The 25984-nt window shown below is 46.6% G+C and overlaps 1 protein-coding gene across 1 annotated transcript; it reads left to right on the forward strand.

Moving 5' to 3' along the window:
* The first annotated feature begins 14933 nt into the window (after nt 1-14933).
* LOC123447753 (cycloeucalenol cycloisomerase-like) lies at nt 14934-25366 on the forward strand. The gene is made up of 8 exons (XM_045124405.1): nt 14934-15094; nt 15176-15345; nt 15522-15605; nt 16278-16319; nt 16804-16914; nt 22677-22868; nt 24250-24347; nt 24929-25366. Exons 1-8 carry the CDS (start codon nt 15088-15090, stop codon nt 25119-25121), a joined length of 897 nt encoding a protein of 298 aa, XP_044980340.1. The 5' UTR covers nt 14934-15087; the 3' UTR covers nt 25122-25366.
* Nucleotides 25367-25984: the final 618 nt, after the last annotated feature.

Raw genomic sequence — 25984 nt, forward strand, 5'->3', positions numbered from 1 at the left:
TATCCCATATTTTCCATTAGGACCCCGATGCCACGGGAGGGATGGACAATAGATGTCATGCAAGTTCTTTTCCCTAAGCACGTATGACTACATACGGAATACATGCCTACATTACATTGAAGAACTGGAGCTAGTTACATATCTCTCCGTGTTATAACTGTTGCATGATGAATACCATCTGGCATAATCATCCATCACCGATCCAATGCCTACGAGTCTTTTCCTACTGGTCCTTGCTACGTTACTTTGCTGCTACTGCTGTCACTGCTGGTACTGTTACTCTGCTGCTACTGCTGTTACTTTGCTACTACTGGTTACTGTTGCTACTGCTGCTATCACACTACTCTGCTACTGATACTTTGCTGCAGATACTAAATCTTTCAGGTGTGGTTGAATTGACAACCCAACTGCTAATACTTGAGAATATTCTTTGGCTTCCCCTTGTGTCGAATCAATAAATTTGGGTTGAATACTCTATCCTCGAAAACTGTTGCGATCCCCTATACTTGTGGATTATCGATGTGGCGTGAAGACACTCTCCAGGCTGATCTAGAGTCAATAATGAGCCACTTGGACAAGATTCCCAACAGGGTGCAGGCGTGGAAGAAGTCTGCTGCATGTTGCGGAGCTGACGTGACTCTTTCGCTCGTCCGAGTCCATTGCAAGGAGGGTAGGGAAGATAAGCTGGAGGCGCTCCAAGTAGCGAATACGAAGAAGCTCCGGTTTGAGGACTTCATGGAGACCTTCATCGACGTGGCCACTCGCATTGCTGATGGGGTCGATCTTGACACCTTCGTTGAGCCTGCGAGTCCTGGTGAGCCTTGAAAAGAAACTTCGATTACAGTCCAAACTTTTATTCGCCTCGGTATGCCGAGTGTTAATGTATCCGTTAAAACTTCATTCGGGTGTTAAACCCGAGTACTTTCGTCCGCATAAACAACTTTAATCCAAGCTGAATATCTTTGAGTTTATCTGCGTTTGGCTGAGTTTGTTTATTTTTTGAATGTTCTTGACATTCGGGGAAATCCCTTACTTAAGCAAAGTATGATTCACAGTTAAGTATCCGAGTGGAAAGATTGTTTTTCACCCGGCTAGAGTCTAACTTAGGTGCAGACTAATTCGCTGCTAAGTCCTCGAGTGAATAGGTTGATATTCACTCGGCCGGGTTTTCTAACTTAGGCGAAGACATGTTCGCGGCTAAGTCCCCGAGTGAGAAGATTGCTCGTCACTCGGAATGAGTTTTATACTTAGGCGAAAACTAGTTCGTGGCCAAGCCTCCGAGTGAGAGGATTGCTCGTCACTCGGAGTATATTCTAAATTTAGGCGAAGGTTGGTTCGCGGCTAAGCATCCGAGTGAATAGGTTGCTATTCACTCAGAGGGTTTTTTAACTTAGGCGAAAACATGTTCGCAGCTAAGCCCCCGAGTGAGAGGATTGCTCGTCACTCGGAGTGAGTTTTATACTTAGGCGAAGGCATGTTCGCGGCTAAGCCCCCGAGTGAGTGAATGTTCTTGACATTCGGGGAAATCCCTTACTTAAGCAAAGTATGATTCACAGTTAAGTATCCGAGTGGAAAGATTGTTTTTCACCCGGCTAGAGTCTAACTTAGGCGCAGACTAATTCGCTGCTAAGTCCTCGAGTGAATAGGTTGATATTCACTCGGCCGGGTTTTCTAACTTAGGCGAAGACATGTTCGCGGCTAAGTCCCCGAGTGAGAAGATTGCTCGTCACTCGGAATGAGTTTTATACTTAGGCGAAAACTAGTTCGTGGCCAAGCCTCCGAGTGAGAGGATTGCTCGTCACTCGGAGTATATTCTAAATTTAGGCGAAGGTTGGTTCGCGGCTAAGCATCCGAGTGAATAGGTTGCTATTCACTCAGAGGTTTTTTTAACTTAGGCGAAAACATGTTCGTAGCTAAGCCCCCGAGTGAGAGGATTGCTCGTCACTCGGAGTGAGTTTTATACTTAGGCGAAGGCATGTTCGCGGCTAAGCCCCCGAGTGAGAGGATTGCTCGTCACTTGGAGTATATTTTAAACTTAGGCGAAGGCTAGTTCGAGGCTAAGCATCCGAATGAATAGGTTGTTATTCACTCGGCGGGTTTTTTAACTTAGGCGAAAACATGTTCGCATCTAAGCCCCCGAGTGAGAGGATTGTTCGTCACTCGGAGTGAGTTCTAAACTTAGGCAAAGACTGGTTCGCGGCTAAGCATCCGAGTGAATAGGTTGCTATTCACTGAAAGAGGTTTTTAACTTAGGCGAAAACATGTTCGGAGCTAAGCCCCCGAGTGAGAGGATTGCTCGTCACTCGCAGTGAGTTCTAAACTTAGGCGAATACCAGTTCGCAGCTAAGCATCTGAGTGAATAGGTTGCTATTCACTCGGAGGTATTTTTAACTTAGGCGCGCAGCTAAGCCCCCGAGTGAGAGGATTGCTCGTCACTCGGAGTGACTTTTATACTTAGGCGAAGACTGGTTCGCAGCTAAGCCCTCGAGTGAGAGGATTGCTCGTCACTCGAAGTATATTTTGAGTATGAAATTGCACGATCGGAATCAAAAAAACTATAGGAATCATGACTTTGACAGGCAACATTGTTTATAAAACTCTCTTATTACATCAAACCAATCGGCTGTCAAACATAAAAGCGTTGGAGTAGGTCTGCATTCCAAGCACGCGGTTCGTTGATTCTCTTCTTGAGGTTGTAAAGGTGATAGGCTCCATTATTCAGTGCTTTGGTGACGACGAAAGGTCCTTCCCATGTGGGGCAAGCTTGTGAGGTCGCTATTGATCCACTCGGAGCACCGGATCGCCTTCGTGGAACGCCCGACTCTTAACATGCCTCACATAGAAGCGACATAGATCGTGTTGGTATATTGTCGACCGACTCAAGGCCAGTTCACGCTCTTCTTCCAGGAGATCTACTCCGTCCTGTCACGCCTGTTTAGCCTCAGCCTCAGAATATAGATCCACTTAGGGAGAATTGTGAAGAAGATCACTCGATAAGATGGCTTCAGCTCCATATACCAAGAAGAAGGGTGTGCATCCAGTCGACCAGTTGGGAGTTGTCCTCAAACCCCACAGAACAGACGGTAATTTAGATACCCAAGCTCTAGCTGCATGTTCCAAGTCTCGCATGAGTGGAGGCTTCAACCCTTGAAGGATAAGGTCATTCGCTCGCTCAGCTTGTCCATTGGTTTGGGGGGGTGCAACAGACGCATAATCCACCCGGGTGCCTTGAGTAGAGCAAAAGCGTCTGAACTCTTCTGAGTCGAAGTTAAAACCATTTTTTGTTATGATGTTGTGAGGAACTCCGTACTGGATTGTTATTTCCTTCATGAACTTGATAGCGGTGCACGAATCCAGCTTCTTTATAGGTTTGACTTTGATCCATTTAGTGAACTTGTCGACTGCAACAAGCAGGTGTGTGAATCCACTCTGGCCTATTCGGAACGGACCGACCATACCCAAACCCCAAACAGCAAACGTCCAGATGAGTGGGATAGTCTTCAAGGCAGATGCAGGCTTGTGAGACAAGTTAGAGTAGAACTGGCAGCCTTTGCAGTGATCAACAATATCTTTAGCCATCTCGCTAGCACGCGGCCAGAAGAACCCAGCTCGGTATGCTTTGGCAACAATAGTCCGAGAGGATGCATGATGACCACAGGTCCCCGAGTGGATTTCCTCCAGGATCAGTCTGCCCTCCTCAGGGGAGATGCACCGTTGAGCTACGCGAGTAACACTTTCTCTGTAAAGTTGATCGCCCATCATAGTAAAAGCATTTGATCTACGGACAATCTGCTTAGCTTCACTTTGTCTTCTGGGAGTTTTTGCCTCAGAATGTATACTGTGTGGTACTGTCCAATCGGGCGTGATTACCAGAATTTCCATGACTAAATCAACGACTGCTGGAACATCAATTTCAGTCGGATTAGAGGTGCTTATCAGTTGTGGGGGCTCTTCAGTGAAAGGATCATCTTGCACCAAAGGAGTATGTAAGTGTTCCAGGAATACATTGCCAGGGATAGGTTTTCGAGTGGACCCAATCTTTGCCAGCTCGTCAGTTGCTTGATTTTTCAATCGGGGAACATGATGGAGTTCCAGAACTTCAAACTTCTTCTTCAACTTCCTTACCGCATGGCAATACCCAGTTATTGCAAGGTCTGTGACATCCCATTCCTTCATCACTTGATTGACTACCAAATCCGAGTCGACGTATACCATCAAGAGTTGGACGCCGAGTGAGATGGCCATACGCTACCCATAGAGGAGCGCTTCATATTCAGCCTCGTTCTTGGAGGAATCAAAGTGAATCTGGAGAATATAGTTGAGCTTGTCGCCTTTTCGGGACACGGATACCACACCAACACCGGACCCATTCAACATTTTAGAGCCATCAAAGAACATGGTAAAGTGTGCCGAGTGAATTTGAGTTGGATGTTGTTGTTCCACCCATTCGGCCATGAAATCAGCAAGCGCTTGAGACTTGATAGCTTTCTTTGCTTCGAACTTGATGTCAAAGTATGATAGCTCGATGGACCATTTAGCCACGCGACCAAATGTGTCTCGATTGTTAAGAATCTCTGACAATGGAGCATCACTGACGATTGATACTGAATGATCTTGAAAGTAGTGCGCCACCTTCTTCGCTGATAAATATAAGCTTCTGGTAATGAGGGTACCTTTGCTTCGAAGGGGTCAGTACTTCAGAAATGTAGTAGACTGGGCGCTGGACTTTGTAAGCCTTGCCTTCCACTTCTTGCTCGATAGTCAGAACTGTGCTCACGGCTTGATTAGTAGATGTGATGTATAACAGCAGGGGTTCTTTGTTGTGCATAGCACCAAGCACAGGCTGGGTGGAAAGCAGGGCTTTTAGCACGACAAACGCTGCTTCTGCCTCGTCATTCCACTCGAACACATCAGACTTTTTCATGAGTCGGTACAGAGGCAATGCCTTCTCACCGAGACCCGAAATGAACCGACTCAACGTCGCCAGGAAGCCTGTGAGCCTCTGGACATCGTGCACATGCACAGGGCTTTTCATTCGAACGATGGCGCCGATCTTCTCGGGGCTGACATCGATCCCGCGTTCGGAAATGAGGAAACCGAGTAAATTGCCGCCACGAACTCCAAAAGTGCACTTAGCTGGATTCAACTTGATATCATACCTTCTCAGGTTGGTGAATGTTTCTGCCAACTCAGTCAGCATGTCGGAACCTTTGCGGGACTTGACCACAATATCATCCATATATGCTTCAACATTCCGACTGATTTGATCAAGCAGGCACTTCTGAATCATGCGCTTGAAAGTAGCACCAGCATTCTTCAAAACAAAAGGCATTGTGATGTAGCAGAAACAACCAAAAGGGGTGATGAAGGCCGTTTTTATTTCATCTAGACCAAATAGACGGATCTGATGGTAGCCAGAGTATGCATCAAGAAAGGATAGACGCTCATACCCCGAAGTCGATTCGACAATTTGATTGATGTAGGGGATCGGAAAGTGATCTTTCGGGCAGACCTTATTGATATTCTTGAAATCGATACACATATGAAGGGACTTTTCCTTCTTGGGGACCATGAGGACATTTGCGAGCCACTCGGAGTGGTAAACCTCGCGTATGAACTTCGCCTCCAAGAGTCGAGCCACCTCCTCGTCGATTGCTTTCCATTTTTTTGCTCCAGATCAATGCAAATGCTCTTTAATAGGATTTGCCTTCGGATCCACTCTCAGTTGGTGCTCAGCCGGTTCCCTAGGCACACTCGTCATGTCATCAGGCTTCCATGCAAAGATGTCCCAGCTCTCACAGAGGAATTGGATGAGCTCGGCTTCCTATTTGCTGTCGAGTGTTGTTGAGATGTTGGTCGGGGCAGCATCATGATCTATCAGGTGGATGTTCACTTTTTTAACTTCACCCGCTGACTGAAAAACGGACTCGGAAGCGGGTTCTTGGAGCGCATCAGGTCGGCACAGTCAGTGTTCTTTCGGTATTCCTCCAGCTCAACCACAACCATCTGTTGATCAGCGATCTTGGAGCCTTGTTGCAAGCACTCCTCGACCCTCTGCTGATTGCCTGTGACTGTGATGACGCCCTTGGGCCCTGGCATCTTCATCTTGAGATACACGTAACATGGGCATGCCATGAAACGCACATAAGCGGGGTGACCAAGGATGGCATTATAAGCACTCTGAAAATCCACAACTTCAAACGTTAATTTTTCCTTGCGAAAGTTCTTGTGTGTGCTAAATACCAAATCCAGTGCAATCTGGCCGAGTGACTTGGCCTTTTCCCAGGGATGACCCTGTGGAACTGCATATTGCTTTCACTCAGTCGAGACACCGGAATGCCCATTCCTTTGAGGGTTTCTACATACAGAATGTTCAACCCACTCCCACCATCCATTAAAACCTTGCGAGGACAAACGCCTCCCACAACTAGGTCTACCACCAAAGCTTGTCGACCTGGGGTAGCAACGTGAGCAGGGTGATCCGACTGATTGAATGCTATGGGAGTGTGAGACCATTTGAGGTGTGAGGGGTGGTCGGAACTGCCATGTTGACCTCTCTGTTTATGACCTTCAACTGACTTTTGCTCTCTACATCAGCAACACAGGGTGGCATTGATATCTGGAAAATCTTCTTTATCTTCTTCATCCTCCTTCTCAGGAGTCTTCTCACTCGATGGATTATCTTTGAACTATTGGATCAACAGTCTACACTGACGAGTGGTGTGTTTGGGAAATATCAGATTGCCATCTTCATCTTTCTTCGTGTGGACTGCACACGGTAAATCCAGAATATCTGACTATTTTTTCAACTTCTTGGGGGGAAATTGCCCTTTGGGCTTTCCCTTGAACTTTCCTTGTGACGCCATGGTGGTTGCTTCTGCCGGAGTGGAACCATCAGCCTTGCGCTTCTGTTTTCAATTGGAATTGCTGCCGGCATCATTGTCGACTGCTTTTCCTTTACCGCCGCGGATGCGGTCTTCTTCTTCACCATTGGTGTACCGGGCAGCAATCTCCATCATTTTGCTCATGGACATGTCACATGTCCGGCCGAACTTCAGATATAACTCTCTGTACCTAACACCAGCCTTGAAAGCGCAGACTGCCTGGTGCTAAGAAACGTTTTCCACCGTGTGATGAAGGATGGTCCAACACTGGATATAATCTCTCAAGGACTCATTTGGCTTCTGCACGCAATGCTGCAACTCGGACAAACCAGCAGGGCGCTTGCACGTGCTCTCGAATGTTTTGATGAACACTCAGGCGAGATCCTCCGAGCAGTAGATGCTAGAAGGGGCCAACTGATTCAGACACACCCTGGCCGAACCATCTAGCATTAGAGACAAATGCTTCATGGTGACATTGTCGTTACCTCCACCAATCTGCACAGTCACTCGGTAGTCATCGAGCCATGTTTCAGAATTAAATTCTCCTGTGAATTTACTTATTCCAACCGCCAACCTAAAGTTGGGGAGAATATTAGCAGAACGAATTGCTCTACTGAAGCACTCGGGGCCGGAGACCACAGTGTCGCTTCCACTCGGACGATCTCTGTCAAAACCATCTCTATGAGCTTTGCCCCTGTCAATCCTCCTGTGCGCTAGTACATTTCTCGCATCAAACCCAAGACTCCGCTCATCACTGAACGGGCGCCTATCGTCGTAGTGTCGGGACACATACGTACCACTCCTCGGAGGAGAATGCACCCGACGACGGTCATCACGGTGGTAACGGGGAGCAAACTGGTTTCGCCCCTGATCTCTGTGTTGATCCTCTCGGTAACCCCCCGTCTCTGCGACGTTGAGGTGACCCTAGACTGTAAACTGAATGAACTGCATCCGCTATGGGTGAATTACTGTGCAATCTATTGAGTGACTGTGATACGGTTGAGTTCTGCTGCTGCGCTGCTTGAAGCAAAGTACGAATCTTCTCTAAGCCTCTACTAGCTTGTGAGTTTGACGGCTGAATAGAATCTGCTATCTTAGAGGCAGTTGCAACATTTTGTACCGGAGTATGAAATACCTCGATGTTGTTCTGTGGTCCACTCAAAAAGAGTTGTCGCTGACTGGAAACCGGAGGACGTTGATGGGCGTGTCCACTCGACGGCTCTCCAACTTCGTGTTCGCCGTGACCGAACCTAGTCAGGCTCTCCATAGAACCCCCCATGAAGACCTCCGCTGCAGGATTGCAGCTATCGCACTCGGAAGGAACATCAGACTAATTTGACGCCGAGTCGATCACGCCTCGAAGAGGTTCGACGGGCTCGATTGCCGCAATCTGCGGAGATGACGCCTAGCAAGCCACCGTGTGTCTCACCCATCGGCGGAGTCGCGAGCAACTGGATCGCTTGTGGTGACGAGCAGCAGAGTGAACAGTTGACATCGGGGTCGACGGCTGCCGAAGGAGTATGCCGCAGGAACTTGCACGAAATGCGTTGCCCCGCGAACCGGGAGCGCCTCGACGTCGAGAGGCGCCTCCTGAAGCCATACCGAGTCAGCGACAATGAAGATGAGCGCGCCGAGACAGATCTCGCCGCCCAAGAATGAATCGCAGCCGGAATACATGATGAAGAATGAAAATCGCAAACTTGCCGGAAGTCGCATAGACGCCTGCCCCATGGAGAGCGCCAGCAGTCGTGTGAATGAACCTCACAGTAGAGGTGTGGGGTACGCAAGGAGAGGGCAGAGTCCTAGCTACGACAAGCTTGTACACAAGATGTATGAGTTCAGGCCCCTCTCGTGGAGGTAACATCCCTGCATCTCAGTGCTCTGGAGCTCTTGCAGTGTGCAGTGTGTTTTACAAGGGGTGTGAACCCTTGTGCTAGAGGGGAGGGGTGGCTTATATAGAGTGCGCTGCCCCTCATCAATACCCGGCAACCAAGGGTTCGATCAATGGAGTTTAAAGGCCTACATTACTGATAACGTATGTAATCAATGTTACTTATGACAGCCAGCCGAACGCTCGCCTGTCGGCCTCCCTGGAGCGGCTTCTGGTCTTGTGCGTCGACTGGCTTTTGGTTCTTCCGAGTGGAAGTTGATTGTCGAGTGAAGGAGGAAATTCTCCGAGTGATTCGAACGTTATGGATATCCAGTCGGAACCCTCCTTGTAGTCTTCAAATCTTTAATGAGGTGCCCTTAGGTAGGACATGTAGGTCAGGCCTATGGCCCTACCCTAGGTACATATCCCCATCAGGGGAAACCTAGACCAACCCTCCTCCGGCCTCCTCCTATATATAAGAGAGGAGAGGGAAGCAACCAACGCGCCAAGCCTTGGCGGTGCCCTCCCTCTCTCTCTAGATTAGTTTTCTTTTACCGTCGTGCCTCCGACAGCGCTTGGTGAAGTCGTGCTCAGACCGCACCACCACCACCTTCACCACGTTGTCGTGCCGCCGGAGGACTCACCTACTACTCTGTTTTTCTCGCTGGATCGAGGAGGTGGAGACATCGTAGAGCCGTACGTGTGCTGAACACGGAGGTATCGTCCGTTCAACGTTAGAACGGGTGGATCATGATTGGATCGCGAAGACGTTCGACTACATCAACCACGTTTCTTAATGCTTCCGCTTAGCGATTTACAAGGGTATGTAGATGTACCCCCCTCTCTTATATATACATCTCATACATAGATCTTGGGTGTGCATAGCAAAATTTGTGTTTCCCATGCAGCGTTCCCCCCAACAATGACTTGTATGACAAGTATAATTGATACGATGCAAAAACAGAAACTTTGACGTCCACTACATAATTTCTCTGATTTTACTGGAATTTCTCTTTAAGCTGATTTTTTACACAATATTTCTGTAGAAATTCCTCAGGACTTCCTATTTTTTCAGAATGTTTGGAGTTACTAAAGTATAGGTTCATTACATATTACTACAAACTGTTCTATTTTAGACAGATTCTATTTTTGCTTGCATAGTCTACTTGTTTTGATGATGTTATGGATTGTATCGGGGTATAAGCCATGGAGGAGTTGGAATACAACACCTATTTTACAATAATAAAATATGAATCAATTCACAACAATACCTAAGTATTTGATATGTTGCTTATACTCACGGATCTCACAAAGTTTCATTGAGGTTTGTGTGATTGAAGGCTTTAAGTTTTGGGTGCTATCGCGATGGACAATTGAATAAGAAGCGGCAAGAGATTAGGCTTGGGGATGCCCAAGGCACCCCAAGTTAATATTCTAGGAAGACTCAAGCGTCTAAGCTTGGTGATGTCCCGGAAAGGCATCCCTTCTTTCATCTCAATATACCGATATGTCACTTGAAGCTACATTTTTATTTGTCACATGATATGAGTTTTTCTTGGAGCGTCGTTTGCTTTAGTTCGACTTTCTATTTTTTGTTTGCCACAATCATATTTTGCTGGATATACCACCTTGAGAGACACACACATTCATTATGATTTGTTAGAATACCCTACGTGCTTCACTTATATCTTTTGAGGTTAGCAGTTGCTCTAGAAGTTCACTTATATCTTTTTGAGCACGGTGGCGTGTAAAATTTATAGAAATATTTGCACTTTTGTCGTTCACTTATATTTGTATGAGAGTTAATAAACAGTAATGGTAATTTGCAGGGTCTTAGAGCTAGTGCAAAAATAATAAGTATTCAATGAGTGATAATCAAAACCATCATGTAGCACATATAGAGAAATTGTGGGTTAATGATATTGATGTGGTAATATGAAAAATGTGCGAGTGCATCATTGTTGATTCGTAGAAGTACCTGTAATAAGAGGTGTTAATTTCTTGTTTATCTGAATATTAAAAAGGCATGACGAGGATGTGTGAGCATTTCTATTTCTCGTTAAAATCCTAGTATTGTTTTGAATCGGAGTCGCGTGATGGTTAACTCCTCGCAACCCTATCTGTTAGAGCATATATCTCCATATGTGGTTTTGGTAATTGATGACAATTCCTATGGACTAATGGTTGCCTTGAGTTACATTTATAGGAGTTGTCCATAGGCACTTCTTGAAGTCCATCTGTTGGGCTCAAGGAGTTTATATGATGACCAAGATAGTATTCAAGGTATTATCCAAAGAATGGTCATAGAGACACATGGTTGATCAAGATCTCAGACAAAGAGTAAATCAAGATGATCAACACACAAAGCGTACAAGATGTGCCAAGAGGGATCAAGTGATCCCATGGTATGGTAAGCATTGTCCATTACGTGTTTGTGTACTAACCCATGGCCTTCGTGAGAGTTCTATGCGGGGGTTAGGTGTGTTTCCATGGGGTTGCGTCAAAGGGAAGATCTCATACAACCCATGAAGTATGACGTCAAGTTGTGATCGTCATCAAGATTGCGATGTGCAAGTTCAAGTGGATCAACACGAAGATATCATGCTTGAAGCTTGTCGTCCATTGTGGTGGCAATGGACCTGTAAAGATATGCTGAAGAGTGGCTCACCCATAGTGAGTATGGGGGAGTAATCAACTAGTCTTCATCAAGCCAACGCAATCAAGAAAGGTGGTCCATCTTGAGGAAGCCAAGATCATCATCATCTAGCTCAGGAGGACGAGGTGCAAGGTAATAGGTTTGCCCTTGATAGGTTTTCTGTTTAGGATAGATTGTTGTACTATCAAGGGGGCTCTCAAGTGAGTAGCTTGATCGTATCGTTCGTTGAGAGCTCAAACCATTTGCATCCTTGCATCATACTTCTTGGTTCTTGTTTGGTGTTTCTCTTTGTGAGTTTTAGAGCTTATGGTCATCTTCGTGACAAGCTCGAGTTCATCGAAAACGGAGTCCATATGCATCTACTATGATGTTTTCGACGTTGGAGTTTTTGCCGGTTCTTCATTCATAGAGGACTCACATCTCTATATCATTGGCATTTTCATATCTGCATGGTCTTAAGATTTCCATTCGATGTTTGGATAGCTCTTGTCGTCCTGAATCCAACGAGCTTGGGTTTGCTCGATTCGGAGCTCGTATGCGAAAGTTATGTTTGTTTCAGTGGCGAGCGGTAGTACCGCTGGACCTAACGGTAGTACCGCTGGACCTAGCGGTAGTACCGCTAGAGCTGGCGGTAGTACCGCTGGCCCTAGCGGTAGTACCGCTAGAGCTGGCGGTAGTACCGCTGGCCCTAGCGGTAGTACCGCTAGAGCTGGCTGTAGTACCGCCCCTGGCCAGCGGTAGTACCACTCCAAGTTTTTAGTACCGTCATCCTCGCGGTTGTACTGCGTCGGACATTTTTGCGAAGACTTTCTTGGCGGTGGTTGGCCTGGTAGTATCTTTGCGCTACCATGGGCTCAGCGGTAGTACCGCTGCAGCCAGCGGTAGTACCGCCGGAGGGTCAGCGGTAGTACCGCTGGGCTCGGGCTGTAAGTGAGGGTAACGGTCTGATTCCTTCCCCCACTATATAAAGGGGGTCTTCTTCCCCCTTGGCCTTACCTATCTGTTGAGCTCTTGTTCTACCTCCATTGTTGACATTCTTAGAGCTTGCTAACTCTCAATCCCTCCAAGGATTCTTGCTTGTTCTTGAGGGAAAAGAGAGAGGAGATCTAGATCCACATCTCCACCAATCACTTTCTCCTCTATGTGAGGGGAACCCCTTGGATCTAGCTCTTGGAGTTCTTTGTGAGCTCCTTGTTCTTCTTCTCATATTTCTCCATAGCTTTTGTTGTTGTGGAGGGATTTGAGTGTGAGGGACTTGACCACTTCGTGTGTTCTTGCCATTGCATTAGTTGCATCGGTTTGAGTTCTCCACGGTGATACGTGGAAGTGAGAAGTTGAGAAGCTTACTACCTTTGGTACTTAGTACCCTAGATATTGTTCTTCGTGGATGCTTTGGCATCCTAGAAGCTTGGTGGTGTCTCGGAGCTCAATCATTGTGGTGTGAAGCTCCGGGCAAGCGTCGGGATCTCCAATTAGGTTGTGGAGATAGCCCCGAGCAATTTGTACGGGTACCGGTAACCGCCCCCAAGGGTTGCCACGTGTACGGGTTCGGTGACCGTCCCCAAGGTTTGCCATTTGTACGGGTTCGGTGACCGTCCTCAAGGGTCCCTTAGTGGAATCACGGCATCTTGCATTGTGCGAGGGCGTGAGGAGATTACGGTGGCCTTAGTGGCATCTTGGGGAGCATTGTGCCTCCACACCTCTCTAACGGAGATTAGCATCCGCAAGGGTGTGAACTTCAGGATACATCATCGTCTCCCCGTGCCTCGGTTATCTCTTACCCGAACCTTTTACTTATGCACTTTACTTTGTGATAGACATATTGTTTATTGTAATATATCTTGCTATCACTTAGTTGTTTATCTTGCTTAGCATAAGTTGTTGGTGCACATAGGTGAGCCTAGTTGTTTGTAGGTTTTGTGCTTGACATATTAAACGTTAGTTTTATTCCGCATTTGTTCAAGCCTAAACCTTAATTATTTTAAAGCGCCTATTCACCCCCCTCTAGGCGACATCCACGTCCTTTCACTATCCCTCGAGGCATACGAGTAGTGCTTTGATTAGTGATGAAACTAATAAAGCTTTGCAATAAGCATATGAGTTCTTCATGATTAATGTGAAACCATGCACATATGCAATCTCACCTCCTCATATTTTGCTAGCCTCTCCGGTATCGTGCATTGTCCATTCTCACCTCGAGGATCGGTGCATACTTTGCTGGTGCATCTAAACCCCGTGGCATGATACGCCGTGTCACACATAAGCCTTTCTATTCTTCCTAAAAATCGGACGAACAAACCGTCCCTCTCATGATAAAAAAACAAAAAAACATTTTTTTGTTTCCAAGCCTCTCGCAAAGGTAAAACCGTGCCTCTATCGGAAGCAAAACCGTGAGGTAGGACCGTGCCTCTTGAGAATGCAAGACTATGTCTCTCGTAAAAAAAAGAAAACACGTTTTTCGTTTCCGAGAAGCACGACCGACCGTGCCTTTCGCGAACGCAATACCATGCCTCTCGCGAAGAACAACAACAAAAAACGCGTTTTTCTTTTCGTTTCCGACCGTGCCTCTCACATTTCTGAGAGGCACGAACGTGCCTCTCGCGAACGTAAAACCATGCCTCTCAAAAAAAACACTTTTTCTGTTTTTTTGAGGCACGACTGTGCCTCTCGTGAACGCAAAACCGTGTCTTTCACGAAAGCAAAACCGTGTCTCTCATGAAAAAAACGAAAAACACGTTTTTCGCACTTTTTTTTTATTTTTTTCGCCAAAAAACGAAGGAAAACCGGAAGAAAACTGAAACATAAAAAACCCCCAAAATATCAATCTAAAAGGCTGAAAAGACATGCGGGAAAATAAAAAAAATCAAAGAAAACACTCAGAACGTGACACGTGATGACGACTGTCAAATAATGACACATGAAAGTGATCGTTGGAAAGCTTTTAAACAAGGGCTCACTAACTAGTTCCTTTCGTCCCTATCTCAATAGGGAACAACCCAATCTATGAAGCAGCCAGCCACACATTGACACATACCAGACTCACTTTTAGATGTTTGGTAGTGTGTATGAAGGATACATGAGTCCATACTAGTTTAACATAAATACACTAGAAACGTGCAGAAAAAGAGCATACATGGAGTGAAAAGGACTGTTGAGATGAACATACATGGAAAAAAGGACGACTATGCTGAGATAGGAATGCAATCAAAGACACCCAAAGTCCGTAGCAGCCACACTTCGGGCCAGTTCTTTTGTAGCTTTTTACAGCTTATTGTTAAAATAAGCCAGAAGCTGAAAAGAACTCGTTTTGAAAAAGTTGGCTTAGCTTATTTTCACATGAGGGCCTAGTGCCATGGAAAAAAGCTGGGTGAAAGCAGCTTCTCGCATCTTCCCGTAAGTGAGCCGAAGGGGTATATACCAAAATGTGTCTGTTGTTTGCTGGTATTACAGCAAAATTGCCACCGAGTGGTCAATGAAAAAAAATGGGGTCAGCCCGATGCGCTCCCGCTCCCTCACTCGAGTTCGAGCGAGCAGCAGTCTCGCTCTCGCGTCTCTGCTCTAGGGTTCGCCAGGCGCCACCCAGCCGCCGCTGCCGCCGCCCCGCCGACGCCGCTCCGCCCCGTCGTCCCTCGCCCTCTCCCTCTCCCTCTCCGTACTCCGTACAGCGGGATCGAGCGATGGCAGGTGAGCCCCGCGCTTGCCGCGCCCACTGGTATCCCTCCACGTGTCTCCCCACCTGACTGAAGGAGCCGTCTGTCCTTGCAGCTGTCCGGCGGCAGGCGGCGGCGAAGCGGGGCGGAGGTGGCGCGGCCGGAAAGAACGCATGGCTAGCGGCGGACGGGAGCAAGAGGTGGGGGGAGAAGTTCTTCCTGCTATACACGCCCTTCTGGCTCACGCTCTGCCTCGGCGTCGTCGTCCCCTTCAAGCTCTACGAGGTACCAGCACTATCCGCCCTCACCTCCTGGTCGATCTATCTCATCTTTCGAGCATTTTGGAAGATGGGATCCCAAGAGAAAGATTCAATCTTGGTGATTTGTTTTCTAGCGATTTCCGATTAGATTACTATTTTTTTCCTCTTAAGCATTCTTGTATTTTTTATTGTGATGTGCAGAGTTTCACGGAGCTGGAATATTTGATTCTTGGATTGGTGTCAACCGTGCCTGCGTTTGTCATCCCTCTGTTCCTCGTAGGAAAGGTAATATGTCACCCCCCCTCCCTCCTACTCGCTCGTCAGATCAACTTCGGAAGATCTGTTCGATGTGATATTCAGTGTTCAGAGGGTAACCATGTCCCATTGACTACTGCTACCTAGCGAAAAAGGGCAGTATTTGCACAGCAGTCAGCAGTATCACTGTTTCACCAAATTCAGGTGTCTGCCGTTAAGTGAGAATCAAGAAATGTTAGATGCATAAACATAGACATTAACATTTCATTGCAATTAAGATGACAACCAGAGTTGAGGAACATTTTAGTACAACATTTTGGTGTTTTGGATCAGCTGGCAATTCATGTTTCCAACCATAGCAGCAGTTTTGCTGGCCTAAACAAAGGAATCCACTAGTACGCAAATATTTAATGCTGAGCGAACACATGGCAAAAACTATAAAAGTGGGGAAAGAAATGGAGGAGCAGGGATGGGAGGAGAGGGTTGGGCTCCTCTCTCTTGCACCTCTCTTATTTGAGCTTCAGTTTTGCATTTGCATCTTTTCCCTTTTGATTTGTCTTCCTATTTTCGCTCCTAAATTATATTTCTTAATATGGTCCATAAAGGAAGAAATTTCGAGCCTATTATGTTATTACTCTTGTACTGGTGTGTACACTAATTATATATTTGAAAGTTAACTTCATTTATTTATTTCCATTTCAGGCAGATAGTATTAGAAGTTTAAAAGATCGTTACTGGGTCAAGGTATGCATTTTCAGTGTGGACCTTTTGTAAGCCAATTTGAGTTCCAGAAATGGACTCTGTCCTTGCAAATCCCACAGTTGTATGTAATATGATTCTGTTATATTGATCTGATTCAGGATTTATTTTTTTCACTATAATTATACCTTACTCGGATTTAACTTTGACCCACAGAAATTTAAAAGTGGTTGTATAACAGTTGGTGTATCAAACATTTACCATATTTTTGTCAAGCACTCATGAAATCTTTTGTATGCACATGAAAGGTTTTTGTATTATAAACTCAGCAAACTACCCTGTATGAACAAACACTAGTGATATATATTCTTCAGTTACGCGGTACTTACTTTGTTGTTAAACTACTAATACAGGTATAATGAGCAGTACTTCTCATTATCTATGGACTTAGTTTTATTTGGTAATGCATTTCCTCATATTATCTCTTCAAAACTGTTTGCTAAATCCATGATATATCTTTCAATTGCAGGCTAATGTTTGGATTATAATTTTCAGTTATGTCGGTAACTACTTTTGGACACATTACTTTTTCACAGTTCTTGGCGCGTCATATACTTTTCCATCATGGAGGATGAATAATGTAAGCTCTTGTTCACACAAGGGATGGACGGGTGGAGAAATTTCACCAAGAGTGCTACTCTTTACAAATGTTTTATTTTGTGAGATGCACGTCCTTTTTACTTGCTAAACCTATAAAATATTTTTGCGGAATACTAAACTTATAAAGTCAATCAAATTGTCTCATTTCATAGCTTCGTTCCCGCTTAATATATTCCCTTCCATCAGTTTTCTTTTGCAAATTAGGGGTTAATAGCAGGGTTGGAGTTTCTGTTTAGTTGGAGTACCATACGCTGATGGTATCATTCATCAATTCTGATATATATATATATTTTTTAAATTTAAAACTTCGTTTGGTTGCTACATGTTAGGAATAAGCAACTTGTATTACCATGAGGCCATAGGCCGGTATATATATACATGTACAGGTGGTGGACTATATGCAGGAAACCCCTTATATATTGGGATAAATACAGAAGGGTACATGACTTGTATTATAACTCTAACACCCCCCCTCAAACTCAGGGTGGATGAACAACACTGAGTTTGGAGAGATAAAAGCCATGTTGTGCTCTAGTCTGGGCCTTCGTCAGGAAATCCGCCAACTGTAACTCGGAAGGCACATACTGAAGAGCAACAACCTGATCCTGCACAGCAGCGCGCACATAGAAAGCATCAACACCAATATGCTTGGTGAGCTCATGCTTCACAGGATCACGCGCAATGCTAATAGCACCTGTACTGTCAGATAAGAGCAGAGTCGGTGTAGTGACAGAAACACCAAAATCCTGAAGTAACCACCGTAACCAAGTCACCTCTGCCGTCAAAAGAGCCATCGCTCGCAACTCAGCCTCTGCACTCGAACGGGAAACTGCAATCTGTTTCTTCGTCTTCCAGGCAATGAGAGAACCACCAAGAAAAACACAGTAAGCAGAAAGTGAACGGCGATCTGAAGGATCACTAGCCCACGTAGCATCCGAATAGGCCTGAAGCTGTAAAGAACTGGAGCGAGGAAAGAATAAACGATGAGAGATTGTGCCTCGAAGATATCGGAGAACACAGAGGAGATGACTATAGTGAACCGATGTGGGAGTAGAGACAAACTGACTGAGAATATGAACCGGATAAGAAATATCCGGACGAGTGACAGCTAGATAAACAAGACTGCCAACAAGATGACGATAGCGCGTCGGATCAGGCAGGGGATCACCATCAGTAGCAGAAAGGTGAACATTGAGCTCCATAGGAGTCTCAACAATGCGCTCATCAGTAAGAGCAGCACGAGCAAGAAGATCCTGGATATACTTTTCCTGGGATATAAAAAAGCCATCAGAGGTAGAAGAGACTTCAATCCCAATAAAGTAGCGAAGAGGTCCAAGATTAGACATAAGGAACTGCTCACTAAGACGAGCCTTGACAAAGGCAATATACTCAGGGTCATCCCCAGTGATGACCATGTCATCAACATAAAGAAGAAGAAGAGTCCGACCACGAGGAGAAAGGTGAATAAATAATGCTGGATCATGAACACTTGGTGAAAAACCAGCGGCAGTCACCACAGAAGCAAACCGCTCAAACCAGGCTCGGGGGGCTTGCTTAAGGCCATAGAGAGAGCGACGAAGACGGCATACCATGCCATCAGGAACAGAATACCCAGGTGGAGGCTGCATGTACACCTCCTCACGCAGCTCACCATTAAGAAAAGCATTCTTAACATCAAGCTGAGAGATAGACCAGTGGCGTGTAGAGGCCACGGCAAGAAGTGTACGAACAGTGGTCATATGAGCCACAGGAGCAAAAGTCTCATCATAATCACGACCATGCTCCTGCTGAAAGCCACGAGCCACAAGACGAGCTTTGTGACGCTCGAGAGAACCATCGGAGCGAGTCTTTACCTTGTAGACCCACTTACAAGTGATGGGACGGACTCCAGGAGGAAGGGAGACAAGATCCCACGTACCTGTGCGTTCAAGAGCAGCAATCTCCTCAGCCATCGCAAACTGCCATTCAGGATGAACAACAGCCTGATGATAAGTAGTTGGCTCAAGAACAGCAGCTCCAGCGGTGGAAAAGCCTAAGCGATCAACAGGTGGACGAGGACGAGAACGCAAGCCATAAGTAGGCTGAGACGAGGAGGACGGCACATCCAGAGAAGCATCCGCAGAACGTGAACGACGAGTGTAACACTGAGGAAAAGATGGAACAATGGAAGGAGGAATCGCTAAAGTAGAATCGGAGAGTGGCGACGAAGAAGTCACTGGAGAGGAAGGTGTAGAATCCGGTGACATGCTAGACGAGGAGACCGTGGAAGATGGTGGCGACAAATCGACTGGAGGTGGAGAAGCAGAGGGAGCAGAATGAGTAGGCAAAGGCTCAACAAGTGTGATAGGCATGTCAGGAAAAGTGAGAAAAGAGATATCCTCTACTGAAAAAGACGAGGAAGATGAGCGTGGGTAGAAGGGACGAGACTCATCAAAAGTCACGTCCCGAGAGATACGTATCCGACGACCGATAGGATCCCAACAACGATAGCCCTTATGCTCATCACTATAGCCTAAGAAGACACACTCAACAGACTGAGCAGTCAGTTTGGTGCGTTCGCGGGGGGCAAGAAGAACATAGCAAACACAACCAAACAAGCGAAGCGTCGAATAATCGGGAGACCGATCAAAAAGACACTCGAAAGGAACACCACCCTGTAGAGCAGCAGAAGGCTGGAAATTGATGAGATAGGTGAAGGTGGAGACGGCCTCAACCCAAAAATGCGGCGGGAGAGAGGCAGCAATCATTAATGCACGAGTCGTCTCAAGAAAATGACGATGCTTGCGCTCAGCCACACCATTCTGAGCATGAGCACCAGGACAAGAGAATTGAGAGAGAGTCCCTTGCTCAGCAAGAACACCACGCAGCATCTTAGAGATATACTCACCAGCGGAGTCAGCACGAAACACACGAATGGGAGAAGAGAACTGAGTATGAACCATGGCAGCAAAACGCTTATAAATGGACAACACCTCACTACGAGAAGTCATGAAATAAAGCCATGTGTAACGAGAGAAGTCATCTATGAAAATAATATAGTATTTATGACCCCCTTTCGAATCGAAGGGAGCCGGACCCCATACATCGGAATGGACTAAATCAAAAGGACGCTTAGACACTGACTCACTATGTGGATATGGTAACTGAATCTGCTTGCCAAGACGACAACCCTGACACTCTAAGGAGGCATCTCCTGAGACAGACCCCAGAAGACCTCGACGAACTAACGACGACAAACGAGAACCACACAGATGACCAAGTCGATGATGCCATTGCTGGAAAGAACCAGAAGCCGAGGCGACCAAAGCGGAAGAACGGGCGAGAGAATGGGTAGAGGAAGGAACATGAAGCCAGTCCACCTCCCAAAGACCCTCAGAATCACGGCGGCGAGGGCCAGCCCCAACCAGAGTGTGCGTGCGACGGTCCTGGACAGAACAAGCGTCAAGATCAAGGATGACACGACAACCAGAATCAGCAAGTTGAGCAGCGGAAAACAAATTCATGGTAAGTCGAGGAACATGAGCAACATCAGGAACAGAATAAGAGGAAGTGGTAAGAGTGCCTCTACTAACGACAGGAAGGGGAGTACCATCAGCGGTGAGGACATGAACAGGAGAATCAAGCGAACGAAGAGAGGACAGAGTGGAAGAATTAGAAGTCATATGAAAGGAAGCTCCAGAGTCCAGAACCCATGGGGATGTACCTGACTGTGTAGAAGGTGGTTGCTCAGTGCGGGAAGCCTCAGTCACAGAACCAGCAGTACCCGTTGAGGAAGAACCGGAAGCAGCGAGCAGACGCTTAAGTCTCAGAATATCCTGCTCAGTCAAAGCGATGGCTGAAGCTGTCGAGGTAGATGACGAAGTCGCTGGAGATGGTGACCGCGCCTTGCGCAAGTGTTTCTTCTTCGTGTAACAGTGCGGCTCAATATGACCATCATTGTTGCAGTAGTTACAATGTGGACGGGGGCGACCTGAGCCGCCAGAAGGAGTGGGCAAGAGCGGCGGATCACTTGAGCGAGAAGGGGTCGGTGCAGCAGGTGGCGTAGAAAAAGTCCGAGCAGCGAGCACCGAGGGAACCTCCAGCAAACCAGCACCACGTAGGCGAGTCTCCTCAGCACGAATCTCAGAAAGCGCCTCCATGAGAGAAATACGGCCACGAGCAAACAACTGAGCACGCCGGGGCTCAAACTCCTTACGGAGCCGAGACAGGAACTCGTAGACCCGATGAAACTCCAAGTCGGCCTGGACGGCCTGGCAACAGGCGCAAGTACGACAACCAGCACTGCGAAGAGAATCAAGCTGGCGCCAGATAGCAGAACTCTGTGCATAGAAGGCATCAACAGTAGAGTCACCCTGATGAAGAGCATGCTCCTGACGGACCACGGAGAGGTATAAGGCATCACCAGAGGGCTCATAGCGCTGACGAAGGCGGGTCCACATCTCAAAGGCAGTAGGAAGGCCCAGAAACTCAGAAGCAAACTGAGGCAGAACACTAGCAGTGAGAACAGCGGCAGCACGAGCATCATCATCAAGCCACTGGGTGTAACCGGACAGAGCATCCCGATACACCTGAAGAGTTTCCTCATAAGCCAAGACCTTCTCATCATAAGCACTCACAGTGGCCTCATAAGCAAGCTGAGTCGTATCCTTTGCGGCCTGAGAAGCATCCGTAGGAAGAGCCGGTGGGATCGGCGGGGTGGGAGCCAGGGGAGGAACCGGACATGGCGGACAAGAGACCTCGCCGGAAAGAAAGCCCCATAGGCGGATGCCACGCATGTGGATGCGCATGAAGCCAGTGAACTCGGTGTAGTTAGTGCCATCAAAAATCACTGGACAACGAGGAACAGCAACGTAACCGGATGCAGCAGACATTTTTTTTTTTTTAGAACCAGAGATCCAATCGAGATCAGATCAGGGCGGCGGCTGGCGGGCGCTGGATCAGGCGCTGGACCTGACGAGAGCCGCTCCTGGCTGGAGCGGGAGGTGCAGTGGGAGCGGGAGGGGCCGCTCCTGGCAGCCTGGAGTCCTGACGGGACGGGGAGCCGCTCCTGGATCAGGCGGTGGACCTGTCGGGAGCCGCTCCTGGCTGGAGCGGGAGGAGCAGCGGGAGCGGGAGGGGCCGCTCCTGGCAGCGAGTCAGCCTGGAGGCCTGACGGGAGACGCCCCTAGCGGGAGCGGGAGCGGGAGCGGGAGGAGCCGCTCCTGGATGGAGCGGGAACGGGAGGAGCCGGGGGAGATCGGCCTGCTCCTGGCGCGATCTGGAGGAGAGGAGCCTCTCCTGGGCAGAGCCGCTCCTGGCGAGATCGAGAGTTTCGACGGGGACGGCGGGAGCGGACGAGGAGGAGACAGGAAACACGAGTTGCGCGTGCTAAGAAAACCTAGGCTCTAATACCATGTTAGGAATAAGCAACTTGTATTACCATGAGGCCATAGGCCGGTATATATATACATGTACAGGTGGTGGACTATATGCAGGAAACCCCTTATATATTGGGATAAATACAGAAGGGTACATGACTTGTATTATAACTCTAACACTACATAGGTTCCGTTGCGTTATGTATATTATTGACACAAACCAGATACATATCTGTTGTTGCAATCCTTCTGTTGTAACTCTGTTTGTAGTGCATCTATGGGATAGTAACTAGTTATTCAGAAAAAAAACTAGTTATTCAAATGTGGTACACTAATTCTACTTATTTGTTTGCAATGCTTAATAAAAAAAATCTTCATGTTTCAGGTACCCCATACAACATTTCTCCTGACTCATGCCTGCTTCTTATTTTATCACATGGCATCAAATATGACACTTCGTAGATTACGTCACTCTACAGCTCACCTGCCACAGTCTATTCGATGGTTGTTTGAAGCCGCGTGGATTTTAGCACTCTCATACTTCATTGCATACTTGGAGACTCTAGCCATTGCAAATGTATGTTCCAGCATATATTTCTTCATGCATAGGGTGCTATGAACTTATGAGATTTTTCTCTCCAATCTACTAATATTTTACTTTCATCTGCTTGCTTATAGTGTGGTAATCATCAATATTTTGTGCCTCAATTCTAGAGTACAAACTATTTTGATTGAATCCAATCTGTTATTACTTTTTGTGTGTCTCATGTGGCTCAATTGCACAGAACCCATCTACTCTAATGAGTATCCTGCTGGACTAGGTAGATACCAGAGAACACGGAGACAATGCCTTTGAATCTCTAGTTTTGTGCAATTGTGGATAAGAACTTCTAGGCAATCCTTGACATCTCCTAATTTTGTTGTTAACTACTGGTTTATATCAAGTTTGTACGTATTTTCCATTAACATATAAATCGGTGGTAGACCAAACTTGACATGGGAGGAGTCCGTTAAGAGAGACCTGAAGGTTTGGAATATCGACAAAGACTTAGCCATGGACAGGGATGCGTGGAAGTTAGCTATCCACGTTCCAGAGCCATGACTTGGCTTGGAAGTTAGCTATCCACGTTCCAGAGCCATGACTTGGCTTCGAGATCTTATGGGTTTCAACTCTAGCCTACCCCAACTTGTTTGGGACTGAAAGGCTTGGTTGTTGTTGTTGTTTATATAAATCGGTGGTAGCTTGTATGATGCTTTCGACACACGTGCTACTGTTTGCTGTGCGGGCATTGTGAGCCTGGCATCAATCCTCTGGTGCACTTGGAAGAATAAAATATCATTAGGTAAATATAATCAAATAGTTTATACTGACATACAAAACAGATGTCATGCGTAAATAAATTTTCGAACAATGCCTGATTATTGCCACTTAATGTTTCGAGGAAATTACTGCTTCATATTTTGGTTGCTTAACGTGGAGAAACCTTTAGTTTGTAATGTAGATTTTATCATCTTATTTGACTAAGATTCATTTACCTTATGTCTCACGAATTAGACGCTGTAGTGATTCTCTCTGTGTAGTGTTTACATTTTTGGTGTATGCAGAGGTTTTTCTATCAGTCTTGTTTATTTTTCCAAGCATCAGAATTTCGTAAGGTACTTGGGAAAAATAAATAAAGCAAAGCATCCTACCCCCATGTTGCAACTATTTGTGGCATCACATGACACTGTATTATGAAGTTATGTTATCCACAACCACAGTATGTCATTATTTGTGAGGTACATACAGTTGATGTTGTTTTTACTTTCCAGTGATGCTATCCAGAAAGCTCAATGTTTCTTTGCTTATAAGAAAGTCTTTCTGCTTATGCATCCTTTTTAAACATTTGTGAAAATGAAGTCTTCCTTTTCTGTTCCCCCAAGATACTACATCCCTGATGTTATAATTGACCTTGCAGTTTCCATATTACGAATTCGTCGACCGGGACATAATGTACAAAGTTGGCTCATTGTTTTATGCAATATACTTCCTCGTCAGCTTTCCGATGTTCTCAAGGTAAAACTTGTCTGAATTTAATCTCCTTTTCTCCTCTGTCTGCTATGACTTTATCCATCAAGCTCATTGTTAAACAGCAATATCTGGTTCTGAACTCGGTCAATGCCTGCCCAAATATTTACTTTTCTCTAGCTGGCTATATTAAACATCACTAGCTTGAATACCCAAAACAGTATAGTTCTAAATTCCAACAACTTACTTTCACTCACATCATCGCAGCTGGGTGGGTAGGCCTCTCACTGTTTTCTCTATATGAGTTCTTGATGGGAAACTAGATTCTTGCATCGATGCGCTAATCTCTTCAAACAACAAAGTGTTTATCCTGACTAATACTCCCTCTGTATCAAAATATAAGACACCTTTTGATACTATGATAGTGTCAAAAAACGTCTTATATTTTGATAGTGAGGGGGTAGCAGCCAAGCATGATGCGTAAATAACTTCCTGTGACCAGCAGGATCCTACATAAGCACTGCTGTTGTAAGCACAAGGCATGCAAAACGCAAACACCGCGTGTCTTACTTGGTTGTCAATCTCATAATCCATATACGATTTTCTAAACTCTTATTTTGCATTTTCAGGATCGATGAAAAGGCAGAGAAGTGGGACATTCCCAGGGTGGCCGTCGACGCTCTGGGCGCAGCGATGCTCGTCACGATAATACTCGATTTATGGCGCATATTCCTGGGGCCAATCGTACCCGTCCCGGAATCAAGAAGGTGCGGCCAGCCGGGGCTTGCATGGTTCCACCATGTGCAGAATGAAACCGTCTAGACCAGGAACGACGTGGATTCTTCTGTTCCCACGCGTACCGTTGCCACGGCCGGTGTTTTCCGAGACCGTTCGCCTCACCATTGGCGGGACGAAAATTGAACCGTCACGGCGTGCTTCTTGCTGATTTAATGGATCGATTTGTTCTCTGCGTGTTGTATTTGCTTCGTGCGAATAGCGAACTGGTAATAATTTGTAAGTTCAGCCTGATCTTAGAAACTATTTTGAATAAGGTTAGAGGCAATGAAGATACGATGTCAATCAGCAAGTTCAGCTCGCGAATGGACGCCCACGCGTCTCCCTCGGGCGTGCGTGTCAGCCGTCAATCTACCTCCCATTGACTGCATTTATGACGCACATGCGGGCAGGCCCGCCTGTCAGCCTCCCAACCGTGCAGCCCTCGTCTTTTTAATGTGGAAGGCGTGGACCGGCTAGTCCATACTTCCACTCCCGACAATGCGTGCCTTCTTGAAACCCGGCACGCCCAAACCCTAGCTAGCTCAGGTCGTTGCTCTTCCACCTCCTCCACGTCGGACATGGGCTGGCATTCGATCTTCGGCCGCAAGGGGAGGCATGACCACGAGGTCGGGTCGTCCTTCCGCCACTGCAACAGCCTGTCGGCGACCGCGCCTTGAAACTGACCATACGTCAAAGGTGACATTTGCAAGAGGTATTGGGAGATGGCACATTGATGGGGATATGTACCTACGGTAGGGTTATAGGCCTGACCTAAATGTCCTACCCAAAAACATCTCATTATTAGGCCAAGGGTCAGATAGAAGGCACCGACTGGATGAAGATAGTACTTAAAGGTCACTCGATGCATTGGCACTCGGAATAATTCTACATCCAATCGACAACCCAGT

This window comes from Hordeum vulgare, chromosome 4H, assembly GCF_904849725.1.
Source record: "Hordeum vulgare subsp. vulgare chromosome 4H, MorexV3_pseudomolecules_assembly, whole genome shotgun sequence".
Lineage (NCBI taxonomy): Eukaryota > Viridiplantae > Streptophyta > Magnoliopsida > Poales > Poaceae > Hordeum > Hordeum vulgare.